General features: G+C 36.9%; 1 protein-coding gene across 2 annotated transcripts in view; it reads right to left on the reverse strand.

Moving 5' to 3' along the window:
- The window catches only part of CRIM1 (cysteine rich transmembrane BMP regulator 1), a 165,870-nt gene that overhangs the window by 38,305 nt on the left and 106,965 nt on the right, over nucleotides 1-20,600 (reverse strand). For both annotated transcript variants that reach the window (XM_031593142.2, XM_090135290.1), the window contains 2 exons: nucleotides 10,696-10,878; nucleotides 9,240-9,437 (listed from right to left, as the gene is read on the reverse strand). In XM_031593142.2, coding sequence (XP_031449002.1) covers nucleotides 9,240-9,437; nucleotides 10,696-10,878 — 381 coding nt within the window. The remainder of the gene's footprint in view (nucleotides 1-9,239; nucleotides 9,438-10,695; nucleotides 10,879-20,600) is intronic.

The raw sequence follows: 20,600 nt of genomic DNA on the forward strand, positions 1-20,600 counted from the left end.
TATGCTAATACCTTAAGAACAGCTTATTCAGCCCATTATTATTATTATGACATGAAAGTACTCAAAACAAACTCTTTGCTTTGTTTAATCTGAAATGCAGTATTTAAACTCAAAACAGGCTTTGTTTCACACTTTCAGTAAAACCACATCAGGGAAATTCCTACTCCAGGCTTTAACAAAATTGGCTTTAATTAAGGAAGTAATCATATTTAATTTTTTTTTTCTTCTGCATATTGTTTAATGTTCAAGTTGCTATATTTGACATTGTTAAATATGAATTAATTTAATAACAAATAAAACTCTGGCTTCTAACTGACCATTAGAAATCTGGACTGTTGTATATCTTAACATAAAATAATTAGAAATGTAAGAGGACAGATATTTGACACTACTGAATCAGCCCAGATTTTAATTCCACTTGCAAATGTTGTCCTTTCAAAATAGAAAAAAACTATTACAATAAAAATATTATTTCTTCAAATAGAAGTGTAGAAGTTGAAGATATTAGCAATCAAACACCTACATTAAATTACTTTGCTTGATTCAAGCACAGTGATTATTCCAACTTAACAGACACAGGGGTCTGATTTCCCCTTTTAATCACTTCATCTGCACTCCCTGTGCAGTTTGACTCAGTATTACTCTAAGCATACACGCTTGAAAGCAAACAAATCTTATCAACATTTGGTGTAGTTTCCAAAACGTGCTAGAGACTTATTTGCATATGCCATAATAATAAACTACAACAACTGACTACAGGTTGACTACAAGTACATACATATCAAAAAAAATCAGACAAAGAGAAGATGTTTTAAGACCATGAAGCTGCAAGTAATTTATGTATCTGTGTTGGCTTTTTTTTTTTGCCTGGTTACATTTCTATATACACTTTTATCTATATAAAACTAGTATTTTCCACCAACTTCACATTGACAAAAACATTTAAGTCTGCCTGACAGAAACACACTTAATCAAAACTATAAAACTGTAAGCTCTACAAATACATTATTATAGAGCTTAAAAATTACCTTTCGAAAAGGTCTCCTCTGGATATTAAAAAAAAAAAAAAAAGGATTTAGTCAATTTCATTGAAAGACTGCAAACTACTACACAAGTACCTAGCTTACATTAGGAATTCAAGAGAAAAAAACCTAAAAAAATCTTTACCAAACAGACAATTTTTACATTAATAGATAATATAAACATTATGTCCCCGGAACCTCCCAAAATACTGTTTTGTATCCTATTTGTATTTATTCAATGCTTGTATACTGACTATTACTATCATGTATAAAACCAAATTTTCAGATGTTAGCACTGACAGTTACTATATAATACAAATGTATTATACTATAAAACAAGTGATTTGAGGAATTATTTGGAGATTATTGCTCATGCAATTAAAAGACAAAGCTGCTAGTGATTTTCAAAAAGAAAACATTTGTACTTTCAAAAAGCTTAATTATAATCAAAATAATTTCAACATACAAGCTGATATCAATAGTAATTCAAATTTCCCAAATATATCTAATGGCCACACAGTACAAAAAGCCACAGGCCTGAAAATAATCCTAAATTTAAATGCCATAACTATAGCATGAGAAGCGGGATTGTATACACCAGCATTCTGTGCTAGAACTGCTCAGTATCATCTTTCATATTCCCATTTTACTAATGTGAAACAATTAATGCTTTTGCTAGAGGCATCTAGATAAAATTGATTAATTTTTTGTGTGTATTATTAAAAAAGTTGGAACATGGAAAAAGATTTTCAGAGAATAGCACAAAATCTTTATGTCTAGTTGTGAGCACTACAGTGGATGTAGGTTGCCCTGAAATAATGCCTCCTATTTATTTCCATGAAAATTACAACAGATACAAAGAACACAATAGAAGTAGTGGATAGAGCAAATTCTCAGCTACAAAACACTGCTTTTCAACACAGTCACCACCATTAGCTATGCATTTTTTGCCAGTGATTAACAAGAGCTTGCATGCTGCTCTCATACAAGCGCACCAGCAGAGGCAACACACTGTCACCATCACTACTGCTGAAATGCACCACCTCACTGCGCTCTCATCCACTGTTTGGTCTCTGGAAGTGTTGATGAATGTCAATGGGTGCCATTTTTTCCACATGGAGGAATTCAGTGACACCCTTTTGCTACATACCCACTTCCACATCAGACACCATTTTGTCAGTCTGCCCCTCCACTGCCGCCTGTCACACGGCAACAACAGTAACGGAATATTGGTGGGAAGGTTCAATCCACCAACATCCATTTCTGATGTAGTAGGCCAACATAGTAACACAGGAGGCATTACTTTGAAAGTAGCCCTCATACTTCTTTTTTTTTTTTTTTCCCTCCCCACTGGACCAAAAGTATTTACCACAAGGAGTTGTTTTTAGTATAAATGGAAAAAAAAATAATTCTCCCAAAATTCCACATGTAAATTTTAGCCACTGATATTACCAGTATTTTTAAAAATAATTAACTCATAATTAATCATTATTTTTATTTAAATATTCACAATTAATAATTATGAAAATTATTACTTAAAAAAAAAATTAGGAGGGACAACAGTAAGAAATTTTATATAAAAGTCTCATTGTGCACAGCCACAAACTCAAAATATAACTCTCTGAGGTGCATGCACTTAATTCACAATGATTTTATCTCCAGAGAAGCAACTCACATAAAATAGCACTGCATTTAGATTCAGCAGTGATGGGTCCTGAGACACTGGGAGAGTTAGCCAATGTAGTGTACCAGAACAGGATTCTAGAAATCTCAGCATCTCACAGAGTGTGTGAAATTGAAAAGTGTTCTAGGGGAGGGAGGGAGGAAAAATGAGTCAAAATCACGTTCTACACATGAACAAAGACCTCCAATAGCAGAAATAAAAAGTCTGCCTGTGTTTGGGAAAAGTGAAACAGCTCCCTCTTCTGCAGCATTTTAGATGGTAAGCTGTACATTATATTTAAGATGCTCCGATCCTACCATGCCAACTCCAACAAACTTACAGAAATAAAGACTCAATGCATTCAAGCATTTACTATAAAAGTTAAGAAAAAGAGTGAGTGAGCAGCAGTCTAGCTCTGTACCAAATGTTTTACCCGATAACTGCCTTTAAACTGGTCCTGCAGGGTGTGCTGCTCAACAGCCTTTCCTTGGAGTCTATATACTTGTTTGAATTCTGTCCGCAGTCCAAAAAAGTTAACTGCAGCCTACTAAGCAGCAGCATGTGTGTTTACTTAAGCTTCCTGTAAAAACATTCATATCATTCCAAGAGTGACTAAATGTTTTCCATCCTCATAGTTAGCATTCCAGGCTTCCCCGCCCCTCCAGTCCATTACATGAAAAATATCAGTCCTGAGTCCTGAGCAAGAGAATTTCCTTCCTGGGCTTGAAATCCCTAATGACTCGCAGGATTTTTGCCCCCCCCCCCAGTGTTTAGCTGTCTGTGTTAACTATCAATGTTTAACTATTACATAATGTAAAATGCATGCAAAGATTTATGATGCAAATCTATTTTAGTATCACAAAGAAGTAACGGAAAATATATTCATTAATATATTCATTAATACTTCCAAACACATGGCTCACTGTGGCAGAAAGACTGTTAATTTCAAATGTTATTTTTAACCTGAAAGTACTTAGATACAATTTGGTTTTTTTCAAAAGCAACAACTATAAACCAAGACATTTTATTGTTCCTTTGAAGAAGCCTCCTGTGAAGCAATGCTGCATGTGTGCAAGGGGGTCTTTTTTGCAGTGATGCAACCAAAATACTCACAAACTTTTTATTCCCAAGATGCTAACTTCTAAGCTTCTATCTGGTGCAATCAATCTTTCCAGTTTTTAGGTACGGACTCCCTTCAAATAGATGTTAATACCCATGAGACTTGTTTTTTTTTGATAACCTGAAGTGAAATGACACTGAGAAATAACCACATCTATTAAAGCAGAATCAATTAAACTTATTTATAAAGAAATGTCCAACTAGATAAGGCCATTCAGTTATCACTATGAGGTGGTGTTACCAACACACTAAATTAGTGTGTATCTGGGCCAAATGAAAGCTGTAGGCACTGAAAAGAATTAATTAGATGATCCATACGGTTCTTTAAACGCAAGAAGTCCTCAGCTGCATTGAGATACATAAACGTATTCACTAGGATCCCCAGATTATTTATCCTTTCAATAGCCATCTCCTAATGAATTTCATCACTGAAAACAAGGAAAAGATTATTTTATATCCATCTAGCACTCCTAAGTTTCTTAAATGCAAAGACTTTTATTGGCAGAATGTCTCAGGGCATCCTGGGCTGCGTGGTTAAACAATCTCTACTGTCTTGTCTTGCCTAAAAAAGCTGTACTAAATCATGATCTGGCAAAAGCAAGCTCAATTCTCTACAGCACTGCATTTGAATCTCTTAATTGACTTTGATGAAAAGACCCATCCAGACCTACAGTGCTGACACTGAACAATAACTTACACTTCGTGCTCTAAGTAGATGTCTGGGTCCAAATCCTATGCCAGTGAACACTGTTCTCTACTACTGACTTCATCATGAATGAATCAAATTTCTTTTCACGGGACTATGGTGCCTTTTTTTACTTAATGATGTGTTGGACACACTAAAGGAACTGAACTGAATTACTTCTCAGCTACAGTTTGAAGCCCTTTATTGATGAAAATGTTAATTTCTTTTTGCAAAGATAAAGTGTCAGCCATTATGACAGCGAAGTAATGCACTCCTTATTCATGAAAGTCCTCTGAGGGGACTTTGTCTAACACTTAATTTCTCATTCATAGCTTATGCTGGAACCCTTCCACCTGTACCTGAGAGCTCTCAGGCAGAACGACTCACTGGGTAACAGCCAACTACTGTACATCAACTGACTTGGCTGCAAGTTTTCCCTATCTGTAGCCTGAGCCTGTGGGAGAAACAAGGGAATGTAGGAAGCCTTCAACGTTCTTAGGAGACATTTTTGGTATCGATGCCAAATTCTCGGCACTCGTGTTTATTATCTTCTTTTCAAAGAACCAAGCATTTTCCTAATACTCTACTCAATATTTGCTTTCCGTAAACACGACTATTACTTCTATTTGCAGATGGCTCTCTGCAGATGGCCTGAGGAAGGCATGGTTATTTATGTCAGTGTAGCTTGTTTGATGTTACTCACATGCTATTACATATTGACATTACTAGCTATTTGAAGCTCCAGTAGTATATTCAATTTTTTAAAAACTTCATTAAAAATGGTATTGCTGCTTGAACATTTAGGAACTAAAACAAATGTTAATCCAAAAGAGAAGCAAACAGCTCCAGGAAAAGCAGAACTAACAAAAGCCTGATTCCCTATGGATCCATTTCCTACAATAGGACAGGCACTCAAACCAACTTCCATGAAGAACCTCGGGAGTAACAAAGAATAATTCATCCCAAAACTTTGCACTCTGTCCCTTCTAACTACCCATCTGCTTTCATTAAATATGTAGGAACATGTTATCTTCGAGATTTCTGTGCACTGTAAGTGACCACTGGCTCTAAAACTGTGAGGAAAGCACAGAGGGCTAGTGTGATTACCTAAACCTTGGCTCTTTATGAAGACAGTCTAGAAAACAAAGAAAGAAAAAGCAGACTAAGTAGATAATAGATTAAACAAACAAAAGCAAATCCCTAAGCACCAATATCATTACAGCAGCTACAGAAGTTCTATAGGAGCATCCATCAGAAGCTTAAAAGTAATTCTTTGTGTTCGATCCACAGAACCTGCTTTTCCCAGCTCTGACTGGTGAAAAGAGGTTGCTGCTTTGAAAACCAATGTAGACTGAAGAGCTCAAGAATAGGGGCTTGCTGATGAAGGAAGAAATGATACCGAAAATATCTGGCTTTGTCTGGAACCATCTTTTTTCTGCAAGGGGAGAAAGCAAATTTTTCCAGAGGGAGAACAAAACTGCTCTAAGTATTTTAGCAAGGCACTGGGCTTCATCTTTAAAAGCAATCTTACACCAGCTTTGCAGCTTCTTATCATCTGGTATGAGTGTTTGATATTGCCCTGTCTTGTTCCCCACGCTGCACTCTCTCTATCTTCATGCTGTATCAGCAGCCCCTTGCTTTTTTCTCACTCCTGCTCAGACACTCTTACCTCAAAGTAGCCACCCCCTGCTTCCATCCCAGGCTTTTATCAACGCACATCTTGCACAAGTACAATCCATGTGCACTGCTATACTGGAAAACTGGCAAGAAATGACGGGTGGGCACAGTGTAACCAGATGTCTTTCCAAATGCCTTTGATCACTTCTATTCTTACTTTAAGTAGAAAACAACTGTATATGGTTAAATAACTGCTGTCACCTGCATAAACACTGAAAACTGCATATCAGCTATTATAACTACTTTCAGTTATGTATGCAATTTCCTGAGAGCATCTCCTCTCACTGAGGCTGAAAATACAAACAATGTGGTTCCCTAAATGAAGCAAAATGACAATCTCAGTCAAAACATTCCACAGGAGGAATTTTGTTTTCCTCAACAAATATCTACCTTTCTCTAATACACATCTTCCCTTTTGCAACTCAAATTAATTATTTTCAGAAGATACTGCAGAATATGTTGCTTGCCTTTACTTTGCACCAACCTTTCAGGCACTTGAAGGCTGCTATCTTCTCATTCCAGTCATAATTTCCTTTAAAGCAAACCAACCCAATTTATTCAAACTGTCCTCCTATGATGTGCTTTTCAGAACGCAAACTATGCTCAGAACTCCTGTTCAGACTCTTGTCAGCTTGTCCACATGGTTATTGGAGGAATAATGTACAGGAAAGGACTGAGGACTTAGTATGTCAACTAGGGACTTACCCATAGCAAAGAGATCAAGACTTGGCATCTTGCAAACTGTACCTGTAACCTTAATTTCAGTATGGCACTTGCCTTCTCAAGGCTCTGCTAATCTATCTTGAATTTCTGTTCATTCATCACCAGACTTCTTCTGAAAAATGACTATGTAACAGTTACCCCGAGTCAGGATTTTTGAAGAACCTCCCCCAGACAGAGTCCAGTAGATTTTCTCTTGTTGAATTCAGTCAACATTTTTCCAGTTTCTGCTTTAAAGCAAACAAATTCATGCTCTGCTCTCCAAGATACTGGTGGCCCTTTCCAGTTGTGTTGTCTGGAAATTAAATTAATTCAGTTTCCACTGAGTTTGCAGCTATGCTAGTGAAAACATCAAACAGAACTGAACATGGATGCTAGGAGATGCTAACTAAGCAAGGTCAAGAAACTCAAGAAAGGTTGTCCATGGATTTGAAGACTAAAGCAGTGTATGCAGAGCCTGCGGTATTGCAGTGCTACACCTCTCCCCTCCATATGCCTATCCCATATTCCTGCTCTCACTCTTGGCAGCTCCAGTGAAAATGATCTGGATCCCTTTACCTGACCAACTTCTCCTGCACCCACAGGATAATGAGAATCTGGGAGCCTGGGGGCAGCTGAATTGTTACTGGACTTGCAGAGAGGGTAATAACTCTTCACACGCATTCAGAAAGTTACACATTCCAAGCTGTTTGGAAATTCCACGTCCAAATGACATTCAAATTCCTAGGTCAGTTCCACGTGGCCTCCTGCCAACTGAACTGTCCGCATGCTCACTCAGCTCAGCCCACTTTTTCCCAGTCCCTCAGGAGCCTCATGCTCTTCTCAGCACACAGACACTGCTACCATTACCAGTGACAGCTTCCTACCAATTTTTTGGCACCATTTGTATCACATGTATCACACTGACATTTTGTCCACTCCCACTGGAGAAGAAACCATCACATACAGAAAATACTTAGATAAATCTACCTGTCTATGCTATCCTTCCTAGCTCACTCGCATACACATTAAGTGTGACAGCACATACTCTGTGATACCCATCAAGAGAGAATCACTGGGGATTAAAACTTGCTAACTTGCTTCATCATAAAATTAATTCAGTGTGAAAGTAGTAATTTTCATCACTTCACGGGCAGACTTTATACGTTATCAGACACCTTCTTCATATCCTGTGATGTGAATTTTGACATGAAAAAGCACCAACGAGAAAAGTCTATGCTCCACAGATTTCTCCTAAGCAGCAAATACCCAGTGAACTTGGACAGACACTGCAACCCAAGAAGGATGACAAGCTGTTATGCAAAATTCATTTCAAAATTCATTTCTTTCCATCAGAGATGGAAAAGGAAAAATAAGTGGCAGCTCACTGAGCATGTATCCCTCCAAGTATCTATACACTGTGAATACAGTTCTAAAGACAGGTCTAGAATTATGATTTAGAAATTGAGCGATCTGTATTTTTCATGCTGAGCAACTACTACCAAATGCAACTGTGGAACATACAGATTTTTAAAAATATATTCATTTTGTAAACCTTCATATTTTCACTGCCAGGTTGGGTAGGTGTTTGCCATATCACAGAATCATAGAATGGTGTGGGTTGGAAGGGACCTTTAAAATCGTCCAGTTCCAATCCCCCTGCTGTAGGCAGGGACACCTTTCTCTAGACGAGGTTGCTCAAAGCCCCATCCAGCCTGGTCTTGAATGCCTCCAAAGAGGGGTCATCCACAACCTCACAAGGCAATCTGTTCCATGTAGCTAAAGTAAAATCTCAGTTTGTTTGTCAAACTGTGTACATTTCCACAAAATGTAATCACATTTTAAACTCTAAAAATCAAGATGCATCTCCTACCTAATAATCATTCCATATAGATTTTACTGAAAAAATGATGTTTTTTCATACTGTAATTAGGTCCATTCTCAAGTTATATTGTGCGAAGATTTTGAATTGTAACTAAATGATAGCAATGAATAAGAAATTAGGAATAATTAAATTATTAGTAATAGCTGTAGACGAACATTTTGATTCTCTAATTCTTCCTATATTTATTGATAAGCTTTAATAAAAGCAAGGAGTCAAATTAGTTAATAACGCTAATCTTAAATAATTACTACATTAGACCAAAAGAGTACTGAATATGGCCACATACATTTGCATTTAAACCATGCTGTAATTCAGAATTTAAAAATTATCTATTTTTATTCCCAACTAATTAATTCCCCAGGAATTAAAGTCACAGGAAATGCTGTGAGAGCTACTTCAATCCTCCAAAATTATAAAGTAAATTAGGAATTACCATGTCAGAAGTAGCCACGACAGTACGAAGTATAACAAAAGAAATGCAGATCTCACCTTCACATACTGGGCAGCACTCTCCTGGTACTTTGACAGGATTCAAACAGCTCTGCCCACAGGCTGTAGCAACACAGTGAGGATCTCCATTGATACACTGGCAGAAAGTACAGTCATCCTCTCTCCAGCGGTCTCCATGAGCTTGGATCTGACCATTGGCGTAACAGCCAGCAGGATTATTTACAGGGTAAACTGGGTCTGAAGTAAAAGAAATTGCAACAGAACAAGAAACATTACATTTCCTTTTATGCCTAAATATAATGTATGAATAGCTTCAATGTCATGATTCTGTATTATTTAAAAAGAGTTACGTGAAGACACTATCAAACAGAAAGAATCACGCTGTGGCATGCAGAGATACAATAATATATGCAACAATGTAAGATATTTCAATATTGAAATTTACTGTTGAAAACGTTAAGTCAGCTCATACTGAACATTCATAAACTCAGTGCCTTATTTTAAAGGATTTCCACTAAAATTTTATATTTAACAAGCAGATCTAGAAAAGAAAAATGTATCTACAGATGGCTGGATTTTTTACGATATTTAGTTTTGGGATTTTCTGATTTCTTTTCCAAAACAAAATGTATCATAGATCTGATTTATTTTTTTATGTTTTATTTTTTTATTTTTTACCAACTTCACATATTCTATAGGAAAACTGGAAACATTTCAACAAAACTAGTCATATATAAGTGAGAAATTTGACTTGGGAGACTTGAGATTTCCAATGTATTTTGCTAATTGAGATGTCATTGCTAAGTTTACTTTTAACCACACAGACCAGCAGTGCATCACAGGCCTTTTTCTATGTTGTGGCCATACCCTGACCCGCAGTAGGGCAAGATCCAAGTGTATGGCGCCAGCCCTCATCTTCCTCCCCTGGAATCCTGTTTGTATTCTGGCAGATGATGTGTCAAATATTTTCCAGTGTAAGCAAGAGGGTCAATGTGAAATTTCCCACAGGATTTTTTTTAGGAGGACTGCAGGCCTAACAAGCAGACGAGCAGGCTGTCAACAGGGTAAGGGAGTAACAGAAAAACACTGAAGCCAGATTACTGCCCCGGTTCTTTGCTATAATTGTAAACACTGCTCAGCTGAACAGAAGAGCAACAAGTGGAAAAAGCAGGCTGCAAAGCCATAGATACAGTCAGAGACACACTGCTGCTGTTTTGGAGCATAGTGATGGCTAAATTATTAGCTAAATGAGTAATTTCTGTTGCAGAAATTGGAAATGGCTTTTATATGACAGTTGGGAAGAAGGCACCCGAAAGGTACAGCACACATGACCATGTCTAAGATCATATCAAGAAACGTAGAAGAAAAACCAAATTAAGAAGGAGTTGACAAACTTTAGAACAACAACATGGAACACTTCTTCACTCATCTTCAATGAAAGGGCAAAATAAAAAAAGCAGAAGGAGACAAAAAAGGGATTTAAAAGGTACTGTACCTTCACAGACTGGGCAGCACTCTCCTTCTGGCACATAATACCTGTCACAGTGTAGCTCACCACACTGGGCAGAGAAGCAAATAGAGACACCACCTTGACACCGACAGAAGCGACAAGCATCCATTCGAAACATGTCTCCATCATAATATTCCATGCTGTTAAATATGCAAGTTGGCTTCACTTCTGAAAGAAGATAAAAAAAATGAGTCAGGATTTTTACAGATATTATTAAATGGTAAGGAGTTAAACTCATTTTCCTACTGACAAAACCAGATAGAAGGAAACCACTAACTTTTCCTTTGTTAAAAAAAAAATATCTATGTTTTCTTTTAACTACACAGTATATATTATTGTCTGTTTAAACAATGGAAGAAATGCTATCCAGATTTATTTTTAGAGCAGCTAGTTATTAACAATTCGAATTCTAATTTATTAAAAATTAAAATAGTGAAGGAAAGTCATTTTCTTTATTGGTGCTAGATCTTTTTCATTCTGGATGAGCTAGAAGCTATTTCAAATTTCAGCAAACGAAGCAATACCTTTTTTTTTTCTATTTTAAAAATTGAGTTTCTGATGTTTTTTAAGAGCAATCTCTTTCTACAGGATTCTCATACACAGGTGGATAAATTAGAGCTGTCCAGTATATAATGGGTTTTCTGTTGTTGTTTTCTTCTTGTTGTTGTTTGTTCGTAAGAAGAAGATGTGTGTATTCTAGGACTGCATGATATGAATTCCAAATACTTCCTAGTTCAATCAAACTGGAGCCCTGCTAGTCACCTCACTGCTGTACATAAAATAATCACCATTGTAATGACCATTATCTGGTCACTTCAGTGTTTTTAAAAAACAGCAAGTCTGTTTTAACTATTTCTTGTATAGCAGAGCCCTAACTTATAATTCAATCCAAACTGGTGGGGAAACTAAAAGCCTCTAAAAATTCCTAAGTGCTTGGGAAATGACTTGAAGGAAATGTTCAGTTCAGCCAGCTATGGATGCACACACGGTGTTGTACAGCTGAGTCACAGAAGTGTTTTGACGCTGTAGAACAAATACAATTATAACATACCACATTCTATACCACATTAGTCATTAGGAAGTCATGACTTCACAGTTTTATCATTATATTATTCACTGAAGCCTCCTTTCTCTTTTCCATTATGGAATAACTTAAGATTCTAGATCTTTTCTGAAACTAGCCCAAGAACAGATACCTGAAGTAAAATAGTGTCTAATAAGCAGATGTATTTGTTCAGTAGCTATGAATTTATCATTTTCAAAATCAAAACATCTGAGTTAAAGGAAGCAATTTATCAAAATTAAAAAGCAGGCAATTGCATATGTTGTTGATTTCCACAAACTACATGGAAGACCATTTACTTACTCACATGTATAAAACAGACACTTGAAGGTGATAATTATACCTGCATTGAGGTCAGGTTTTCTATTGCTGTTCTTAGTACTCAATTTCACATGGGAGATGAAAATATTTAAATGAAAATCCAGGATTTGCTGAATCCTCCTGAATGTTCTTAATTTTGGAGTCTGAAGGCTTTTCATATAGGTTATTCTTGACATTAATGTAGGTTTTCTTCAAAATTCTAAAGTATTTCAGTGACCTCAGTAGTTTTTTCCCCTCATACTTACGCTGAGCTACAGTCTCAAGTCATTTAATATGACTGTGAAATGTTAGAGTTGAAACCTGGAATTAGCCTGAGCAATGTTTGATTTTTACATGCTTTTTCAGCCTTCAAGGCATAATGTAGAAAGCAGTGTTAAAAAAAAATAAAAAAAGAAAAGAGTAAAAAGAGGAAATACCACTGTGTCCAGGAAAACAGCTATGACCTCATTACAAAGCTATTCACATAAACAAACACTTGAAAAATATTTCAAGTTTACGTAGCTCAAGCTGTTAGTCTTAAAATCTTCTTAAAAAGGAAAAAGTGCCAAGAACTTAAAAGGCATTTAAATCCATTTGTTCCTGACTTTACTATTTTGATTGCAGCTTTCTAGATTTTATTTATTTATTTATTTACTTTTCTCCTCCCCTCCTTCCAAAAGTAGATCTCAATTTCTGCCTACTTTGGAAAGTAGAAACATCTTCCATGAATTATCATTCATTTTTAAAATGTCCAAACAACAGTAAGCAAGAAACTGTAACTCCTGAGAGGAAACAATCTATTTTATTCCTACAATTAAAAATGCTATAAAATGTCACTGTGTGTATTTTTACAAATCAGATTTATGGTAGTGTATACGTATTCATAGTGAACAACTGAGCTACCCATATGCATCCAGCTATAAGACAAGAATTACTGTTGTTAGATCTGTGCACTCTAATGACTCAATCAAGCCAGAACAAACATAATAAGAACTCTAGGTTTAGATATTCATAAAGTGAAAGTCTAATAAAAGATCCAACATCTCGCTGTGGAATTCGAACCAACAGATTTCTTTTAGTGGGATATGGTGGAAGATAAGCAGAGTTCTCCCAGCTGTTTTTGTTTTAAATAGTGCTAATTTTATTGCTTTACTGACCAACATATAATAGCCATGATGGACTGAACGAGTATAAAGCTATCATTAAATAAACACAACTTTTTCCGAAACGCTGGCAACCATGAGTTTATTATTCGACCAAAGAAAATGCTGTATATAAAATTCTTCAAGTACCAAACTTCCCAGTGCGACAAAACAGTTACAATAGACTGAAGTGCACAGCATCAAGCAGTCAAGTGTATCTGCAAACTGAAATCCCTTTTCTGATGCCAGCTACCAAATGACACAGTAGGCATGAGAGCTAACCAGGCCATGGATTTGTGAAACTGATTTCAGCATCTGCCAGCTGTCAGTTAGCCTATGACAGAATATCCAGTCTGGGCACAGACATTTAGCCACAAACCTGTGGAAGGAGCCAGAGCAGAGCAGACATGACCCAGCACAATGAAGTGATCCCACTGGCTTTACACTGACTGTGATGGGGCAGATATCAGATCTCTGCTACAATATCAAGTTATGCATGACTAAGAGGGCACAGCTGACTTGATATTGAAGTTCCTGCTCCACAGTTAAATCAAGGAGAACTATGGCATAATTTTGCTCTAGAGATTGCTTCAGTGAGCACCATCCTTTTTGTTCTGAATCCTGCAAGAGTCCTATAGTCAAAGCTGCACTGAGACATGCAGGCTTGTACTATGTGGACACAGAAAGTGCTCATTTCTGAAGACCTTTATCTTCATACTGTAGACACACAGTTGTTTTGTTTTGTTTTTTGTTTTTTGTTTTTTTTTACCAAATCAGTTTTCTATGGTGTTTTACTTTGTACCTTTAAATCTAATAAAGATCTAAAGGCTGGACTACTCCAATACAAATTTGCTAATACAGAGCCTCTGTAGATTCCCTGTATTTTTGGTTATCTTTGTTTAAAGTTTCAGAACAGCTCAGAAACATGCATGAGCTTTGCAATCCAGCCTTTGCTAGGCACTATTCTGCGCATGGTTATTTCAAGCACACAAGATGCTCAGGCATCAGCTGTCTGTAGGCAAGTTTGGGCATTTTCTTCTAGTCCATCTGAAGTGGAAGAGAGATTCAAAACAATTTTCTGCTGTTTAAAGGATGAAAAGGTTTGTAGTTGCAGCACTTTGAACATTCTTTCAGTCTACAGAAGAATTTGTACCAGGCTCCTGGAAGGAATTGGTGCAAGTGCTGTGAACTTTCCATTAAATGAAAGGGAAGGAAGCTGACAAACTTCAGCCCTGCGACAATACAAACATAATACAGAAAAACGTTCTGTTTTTCAAAAGCTCAGCTGATAAGGAGTTTAGAAAATAAAAGGATAAACTTCAGTTGAATCAGGTCATAGAATGTAAAAAGGCAACACATTTATGCTTTTGTTTACCTGCAAACATAACAAAGCAAGCCAGGTGGAAGAAAATATTTGGCTTCTTACTCTTCAATCTTTAGTACTGTGTGCAATGTATTCCCTGTTAACACCATCTGTGAGACCACTCTGCAAAGTCCTTTTGTCTTGCATCTAGGAACATCAATCAGGACTAAAACAAACCTGTAACTATTATTTATGAGTCAATGCAGTTATTTATACATGCTTTTGTGTAATTATTTGAAGGAAAGAAACATTATTTTGTTTCTTGTTATTTTGTTGCATCTGCAGACTGTGAAAGAAATTAAAAACCACAGGACACTGAGGTATAATAACGAAAGAAAACTGCAACATTGAAAAATTCACATTTAAAACCAAATTGAAAAATTTAGATTTACATAGTGAGGTTTCTAGTAGAAGAAGTCTGTATTATCCCCCTAGAAACCACTTATGTATCCAGATGCCTTAAACTCTACACAGTGCCCATCTCCATCAACTGTTTTCTTGGTCTACCTCACCAGCAGATTCCAATCCAGTAACCCGGCAACTTCTTCAGAGGAAAGACAGTTGCACAGGCTGATAATGATGCCTTTTTTTTTTTAGTCTTTTTCTTTTCACAGTAGACAAGACCTTATGGCACTGCCTTCAGAGAGGGAAGACTTATTTTCAAGTCACCGTGCGAGGAGGAGAAAAGAGCACAGAAAGACACTACAACAGAAACAACTACAACAGAAGCAGCTCCATCTAACACCTTCCCAGTCTTGTCTTTTCTTTAAGCCCATCAGTAACTAAGAAACTGCAAACTACCAAAGAATTCCACAGTTCAGCTACAGCTACTAAGTTCAAATTGTAGCAAGAGTAATTCCGGTTAGACAGAACATACACAAAAATGTAAGTTATCCAAGTTCCATTACTTTTCCCATTTTCAGAGTAGCTGGGTATATATAATGCTTTCTATTACTTTTTCCCAAACTTCAAATTTGCTTCTAAGCGGACTGGGTGTCTCCTGGATGTCTCCATCTCCACCTTCTCTTGAGGCTTAAACACATACATTCCTTTCAGTTTTTATTTTTTCTGAATGACCTTACGCTTCTAAATGTCTGATTGTTGGCTTTCCTCTCTGCTGTCTTCCTTTTATCTATATATCCTTCTAGAAAATGTCTTTTTAGCATCATGCAGTAAGCTAAAGATGTAGCACAGAAATCCACCTGGACAGCCAAAGGAGGAGCTGGAGCCACCAAGCGCTGTGACAGTACTCTAAAATCCCCTTGTTGTGCCAAATTTTGTACATAAAATTGCCAAGCAACTCCTGGAAACAAACCATGTCCTATGTAACAGAGGAATACAATTAAATATCAGTACTCTCTGTCAATCTACCAAACTAGAAAATACATGCTGTGATCTGTTTAGCTCTAGGCATGTCAGTAGGACACAAGCACCTGCAAAAATCTCAGCACTATTGAAAGCACTGCCGTAGCTCACCATTCATCACAAGCCCATCTGTGATCTGCCTCCAATGCATGAGAGAAGTTTAAAATTGCACAAAAAGACCCAAATCAGTTAACACAAGGTTGTGGTTTGGCATTATAGCTAAATAATAATGCTTAGCAGTAGGACTTCTGCGTAGCTCTCATCATCTATTCCCCTCTTTAATAAAAATATTTAGTGCTAACCTTTTCCTCCAAAGTGTTGGTTTAAGCACCTGCAAATATCTGAGAGTCAGAAGACATTATCTTAACAAGAAGATTTGTTTGGTAAAAATTATTAATGCTTCAGAAAGTAAATACTAAAAATTACTTTATTTCTAAAACCACATAGAACTGCACCATCTAGCATCTAATATACTTTGTAGATGGCATAAAATCAGTTCAAAAAAATATACCAAGTATCTTGGTTTTTATTAACAGACACGAATAAATGAAGTAAGTTAGATTTAGTCTCAGACTGGCCTTCAGTTTTTTTTTTTTTTTCACAGCTCTTCTTTACTTCTGTTTTAAATATAAGTGTCGATGGCACACCTTGCTTTAGATGTTTTCTCCAACCTGACTGTGTGAATATAATCCAAGTCCAGAGGATCTAAAATATTTGGCATGTCTTGGCAGACTAACCTGCCATTTCAATTCACTAGACCAAATTCTAACATTGCTGGGGCTGATGATTAATTTTGATTTTCAAATACTATTAAAATAATTTGAATTTAGACAAGTAAACCTGAAAAAAAACCAAAATGCACCCTACAACTACTGAACCTATTTTCAAAAAGATATGAAGATTACCTTCCTTTAGTATTAATGTTCCATTTATTACTTACTTAAGTTTGTTGTCTTCTGCTCCTCAAAAGCCACATTTTGCATCTTGCCCTTTCTTACTGATCATGCACATTTTCAAAATAATAATCCTTTGCATTTTGACTCCAGTCCTATTTTTTTGTACCGTTTCTTCAAAAATTCCAGTAATGCCTTATCCAAATTAATCCACTCTGCACTACCCAACTATCACTTCAGTAATGTAAATTTTCCACTCACTTTTTTAAGAACAGTATTAATCTTCATTAATACCATTTTTTTTTCATTCTTCATTTTCCATAGGATCCTTTCTGCTCTTTGACAACTTACTGAAGTTTCTTTCTTGGAGTTCAGGTATTATTTGTCTTCTCATTCCTGTTCTAGGAAAATCAAAACCTACCATTTCATTGTTAACTTCCATCTTTGCAATCTCATATAATCCCTACTACTTGTCAAAATCAAATCTAGAACATGTCCCTGTTTGGTTCCAAAAATATCCTCAACATACTGCAGTAATTGGTTGGACAATCTCCGCAGTTTTTATTTTAAAGTAGGTGGCAATTTAAAGTACAAAAAGCCCCTTTGTTTTTAGATGCCTGGAGAGTAACATGCAGTTATATTTAATTAGGATCAGGATTATATTCAGTTCTCTGCTCTAGGACAGACTCTACTGTCTTGGTCAAATCTTTATTTCTTTGTGTATAAGGAAAATAATATTTTCCTCTGTCACATACATTTTGTGAGGCTTAGTATAATGAATAATGGGATCCTACAACAAACTGATGCCTGAGGGATGTTCCACTTGGATCCGTCTATTTGTTTTAGTGAAAATGTTTCTGGCTGGCACCATATTCTCCCTGTCAAATGCTTTTAGCACTCATTGATGCACCCTTTAAAAGAAGGTGATTCATATTTCCCTTTAGAAGTAATGGCATTACCTTTAACCTTTTCCACACTATGAGCTTAATAACAGAATAATAAAGCCTGTGAGGAGTAATTGCATCAAAAGGTGACAAGAGGTGTGATTAGTTAAGCTCTCCTCCAATGCAGTACCTCCTTTATAGAGCCACAAGTGTGAAGGAAGCCAGGAGGTACAGAATAAAAGAGGAATGGCTTGAATCATCAGTGATATCTTCTCAAATTTGGAAAAAATTTATGGCTGCCATCATAAAGCATAGGTTATATGTCACATCGAGTAAATGAGCTTGATGATTTAGGAGCTCACTTCCATATTATCATGAGTAAAGCCTGTAAAAGCAATACAGAAGGGGTCACAGCTTCCCTGTGGCAGTTGTCATCACTGTCAGCTTGTTATTTTGGGTCATGCACTAGGTACTCCCATTCTCAAGGGGAAGGGCAACAGAAGACTGGCCTTCACCTCCAGGGGTGATGGAGGAGCCGCAGGGCTTCACAGCCACTCTTGGCAAGGCTGGGGAAGAAAACAGCCTGCTCCCATCCACCCTGGAGCTCCTGGACACAGTAACTAGGCCCACTCTCACACAGACAACCCAGTGTCTTTCATAAAGCCATCAGAGACCCTTTTCAAGTAGCTGCTGCATTCAAGGAAGCTTATTCAAAAGTGGAAGCCCTGACTGACAGAAGAAAGCAGCTGCAGGATGCTTAGTAATTTGCTCTCTCAAATTTCTAAAGGCATAGCTCCCAGCCAGTATGTGCTACAGCACAACCTACATTCAAGAGAGCCATGCGTCAATACCTAATTAGAGAACAGGCATTTTGGATGCTCTCTTGTTTCCAAACACTTCCACTCTTGCTGCAGATGTAGCCTTCAATCTATTTAGATTCATTTGTTGATGCTTGTAATTGAACGCTGAATCATTTTTTTCCTTACATCCTTTCCCATGAGAGAAGGCAGTGCACCACTGTTAGCAGACAAAAATAAATGAGTAATAAAAGTTAAGTGGATCTGGAGAAACCTCAAATTCACTTCAGTAAAATGTGGGGAATCTCTTGCTCAATTTTCTTCCCAAATTATAACTTGCTATCTAGTACCACCTAGAAGAAAAGATTTGAATACCTGTTCATTAACTGTAATGGTAAATTATTCTAACCACAGCAGTGGTAGAAAAAAAGTAGAAAAGATGTGTCCAGTCAAATCTTTATGTAAAATCTTCTGATCTCTGCTTATATTGACGTCAATTAAAATCTCAGAAAGAAATATACAGAGCATCTCTCTGAAGCATATTTTGTGCGCATCATCAACAAGAAAGTTGTTCAAAACACTTTCTAAGTGCTAATTCTAAATTTCTAAATGAACAGCCAAAGGCTGTAGATACAATGTAACAATAATAAAATCTAGTTTCATTAAATTGAAACATCAAAACTGTTTCCAAGCAGGAATAATACTGTTTTGGTTAGAAATAATAATTACATAATTATGTGTCAGACTATAAGAAACAGGAGATTACATAGGATGAGGAACATGAAGGCACATCAATATACCAGGGCTGCTCTGAAAGTAATGCCTTCTATGTTATGATGTTGGCCCACAACGTCAGAAGCAGATGTTGGTGGGATGGCAGTAGAGGTTGAATGTTCTCAACAATATTCCATTACATGTTGTGGCTGTGTGACAGATGACAGCAGAAGGGCAGTCTGACAGAATGCTGTCTGACATGGAAGTGCATATGAAGTTAAAAGGGTGTTACTGAGTTCCTCCATGTAGAAAAAATTCCAACCACTGACACACTTTGACACTTGCTGAACATTTATGGAGACCAAATTGTGGATGTGAACACAGTGAGGTGGGGGTGGTGTGCTTCAGCAGTGGTAACAGTGGGTCAGATAAAAATCTGCTGGTGCAGATTTTTATGAGCACGGCATGCAAGCTCTTGTTCATTACTGGTGAAAATGCATAGCTAATGATGGTGACTTTATTGAGAAATGGTATTTTGTAGCTAAGAATTTGCTCTATCAACTAGTATTATTGTGCTCTTCATATCTGTTGTAGTTTCCATGGAAATAAATAGGAGGCATTACTTTGGAGCAACCTAAGTAAATCTGAAGCATAAAAGCAACAATGAATGTCATGACTTACTGCTGTACTTATAATGTGACAGGAATAACTACAACAGCTACATAACATGCAAGAATAACTGCTACTGAGGTGTCTCTCAGTGCAGATAAACATGGTTTTCTGATGGATCGACCCAGTGCTAGTTTGAGACAGCATGCACTTGTCACAAAGAGAACCACACAAGACCTACAGATCTGTTGTAGAACTTCTAAAACAGCTCAATATTAAACACAGGAAAAGCTTTTGTCAAAAAAGACTGACTTGACCCCAAAGCAAAGACAATATGGTGCTAGCAGAGTCTATGTTAATTGTATTTTGCTGCCCTTATTCCACCCCTCAACACCAGTCAGTTCTGCTTGGGGACAACCACCTCTTCCCTACCCTTTCCAGACAGCCTCCCCTCTCTCCACCACCCTAACCCATCCACACATACGAAGTACAGAAGGCTGGTATGCTTTAACGCTGTACATCAGTAACATGATGTAGTTACACCACAGTACATACACTAACTGGTGTTTTTGCTGTTTAATTTGCAGACTATGTGAAGTTATTCTTTCATGTCAAGGTAATTCACAGGATCAGTACCGATGATCCTAACAGATTTCTATTCTCCTAATTATATCATTAAGTAGATATTATAACAACAGGAAAATGGTATGAATGTCACTGTGAGCATGTCCTTGTTACTACACCCTCTTGCTTGATTTCA

The sequence above is a fragment of the Phasianus colchicus genome, chromosome 2, assembly GCF_987193195.1.
Source record: "Phasianus colchicus chromosome 2, bPhaCol1.hap1.1, whole genome shotgun sequence".
NCBI classification, from domain to species: domain Eukaryota; kingdom Metazoa; phylum Chordata; class Aves; order Galliformes; family Phasianidae; genus Phasianus; species Phasianus colchicus.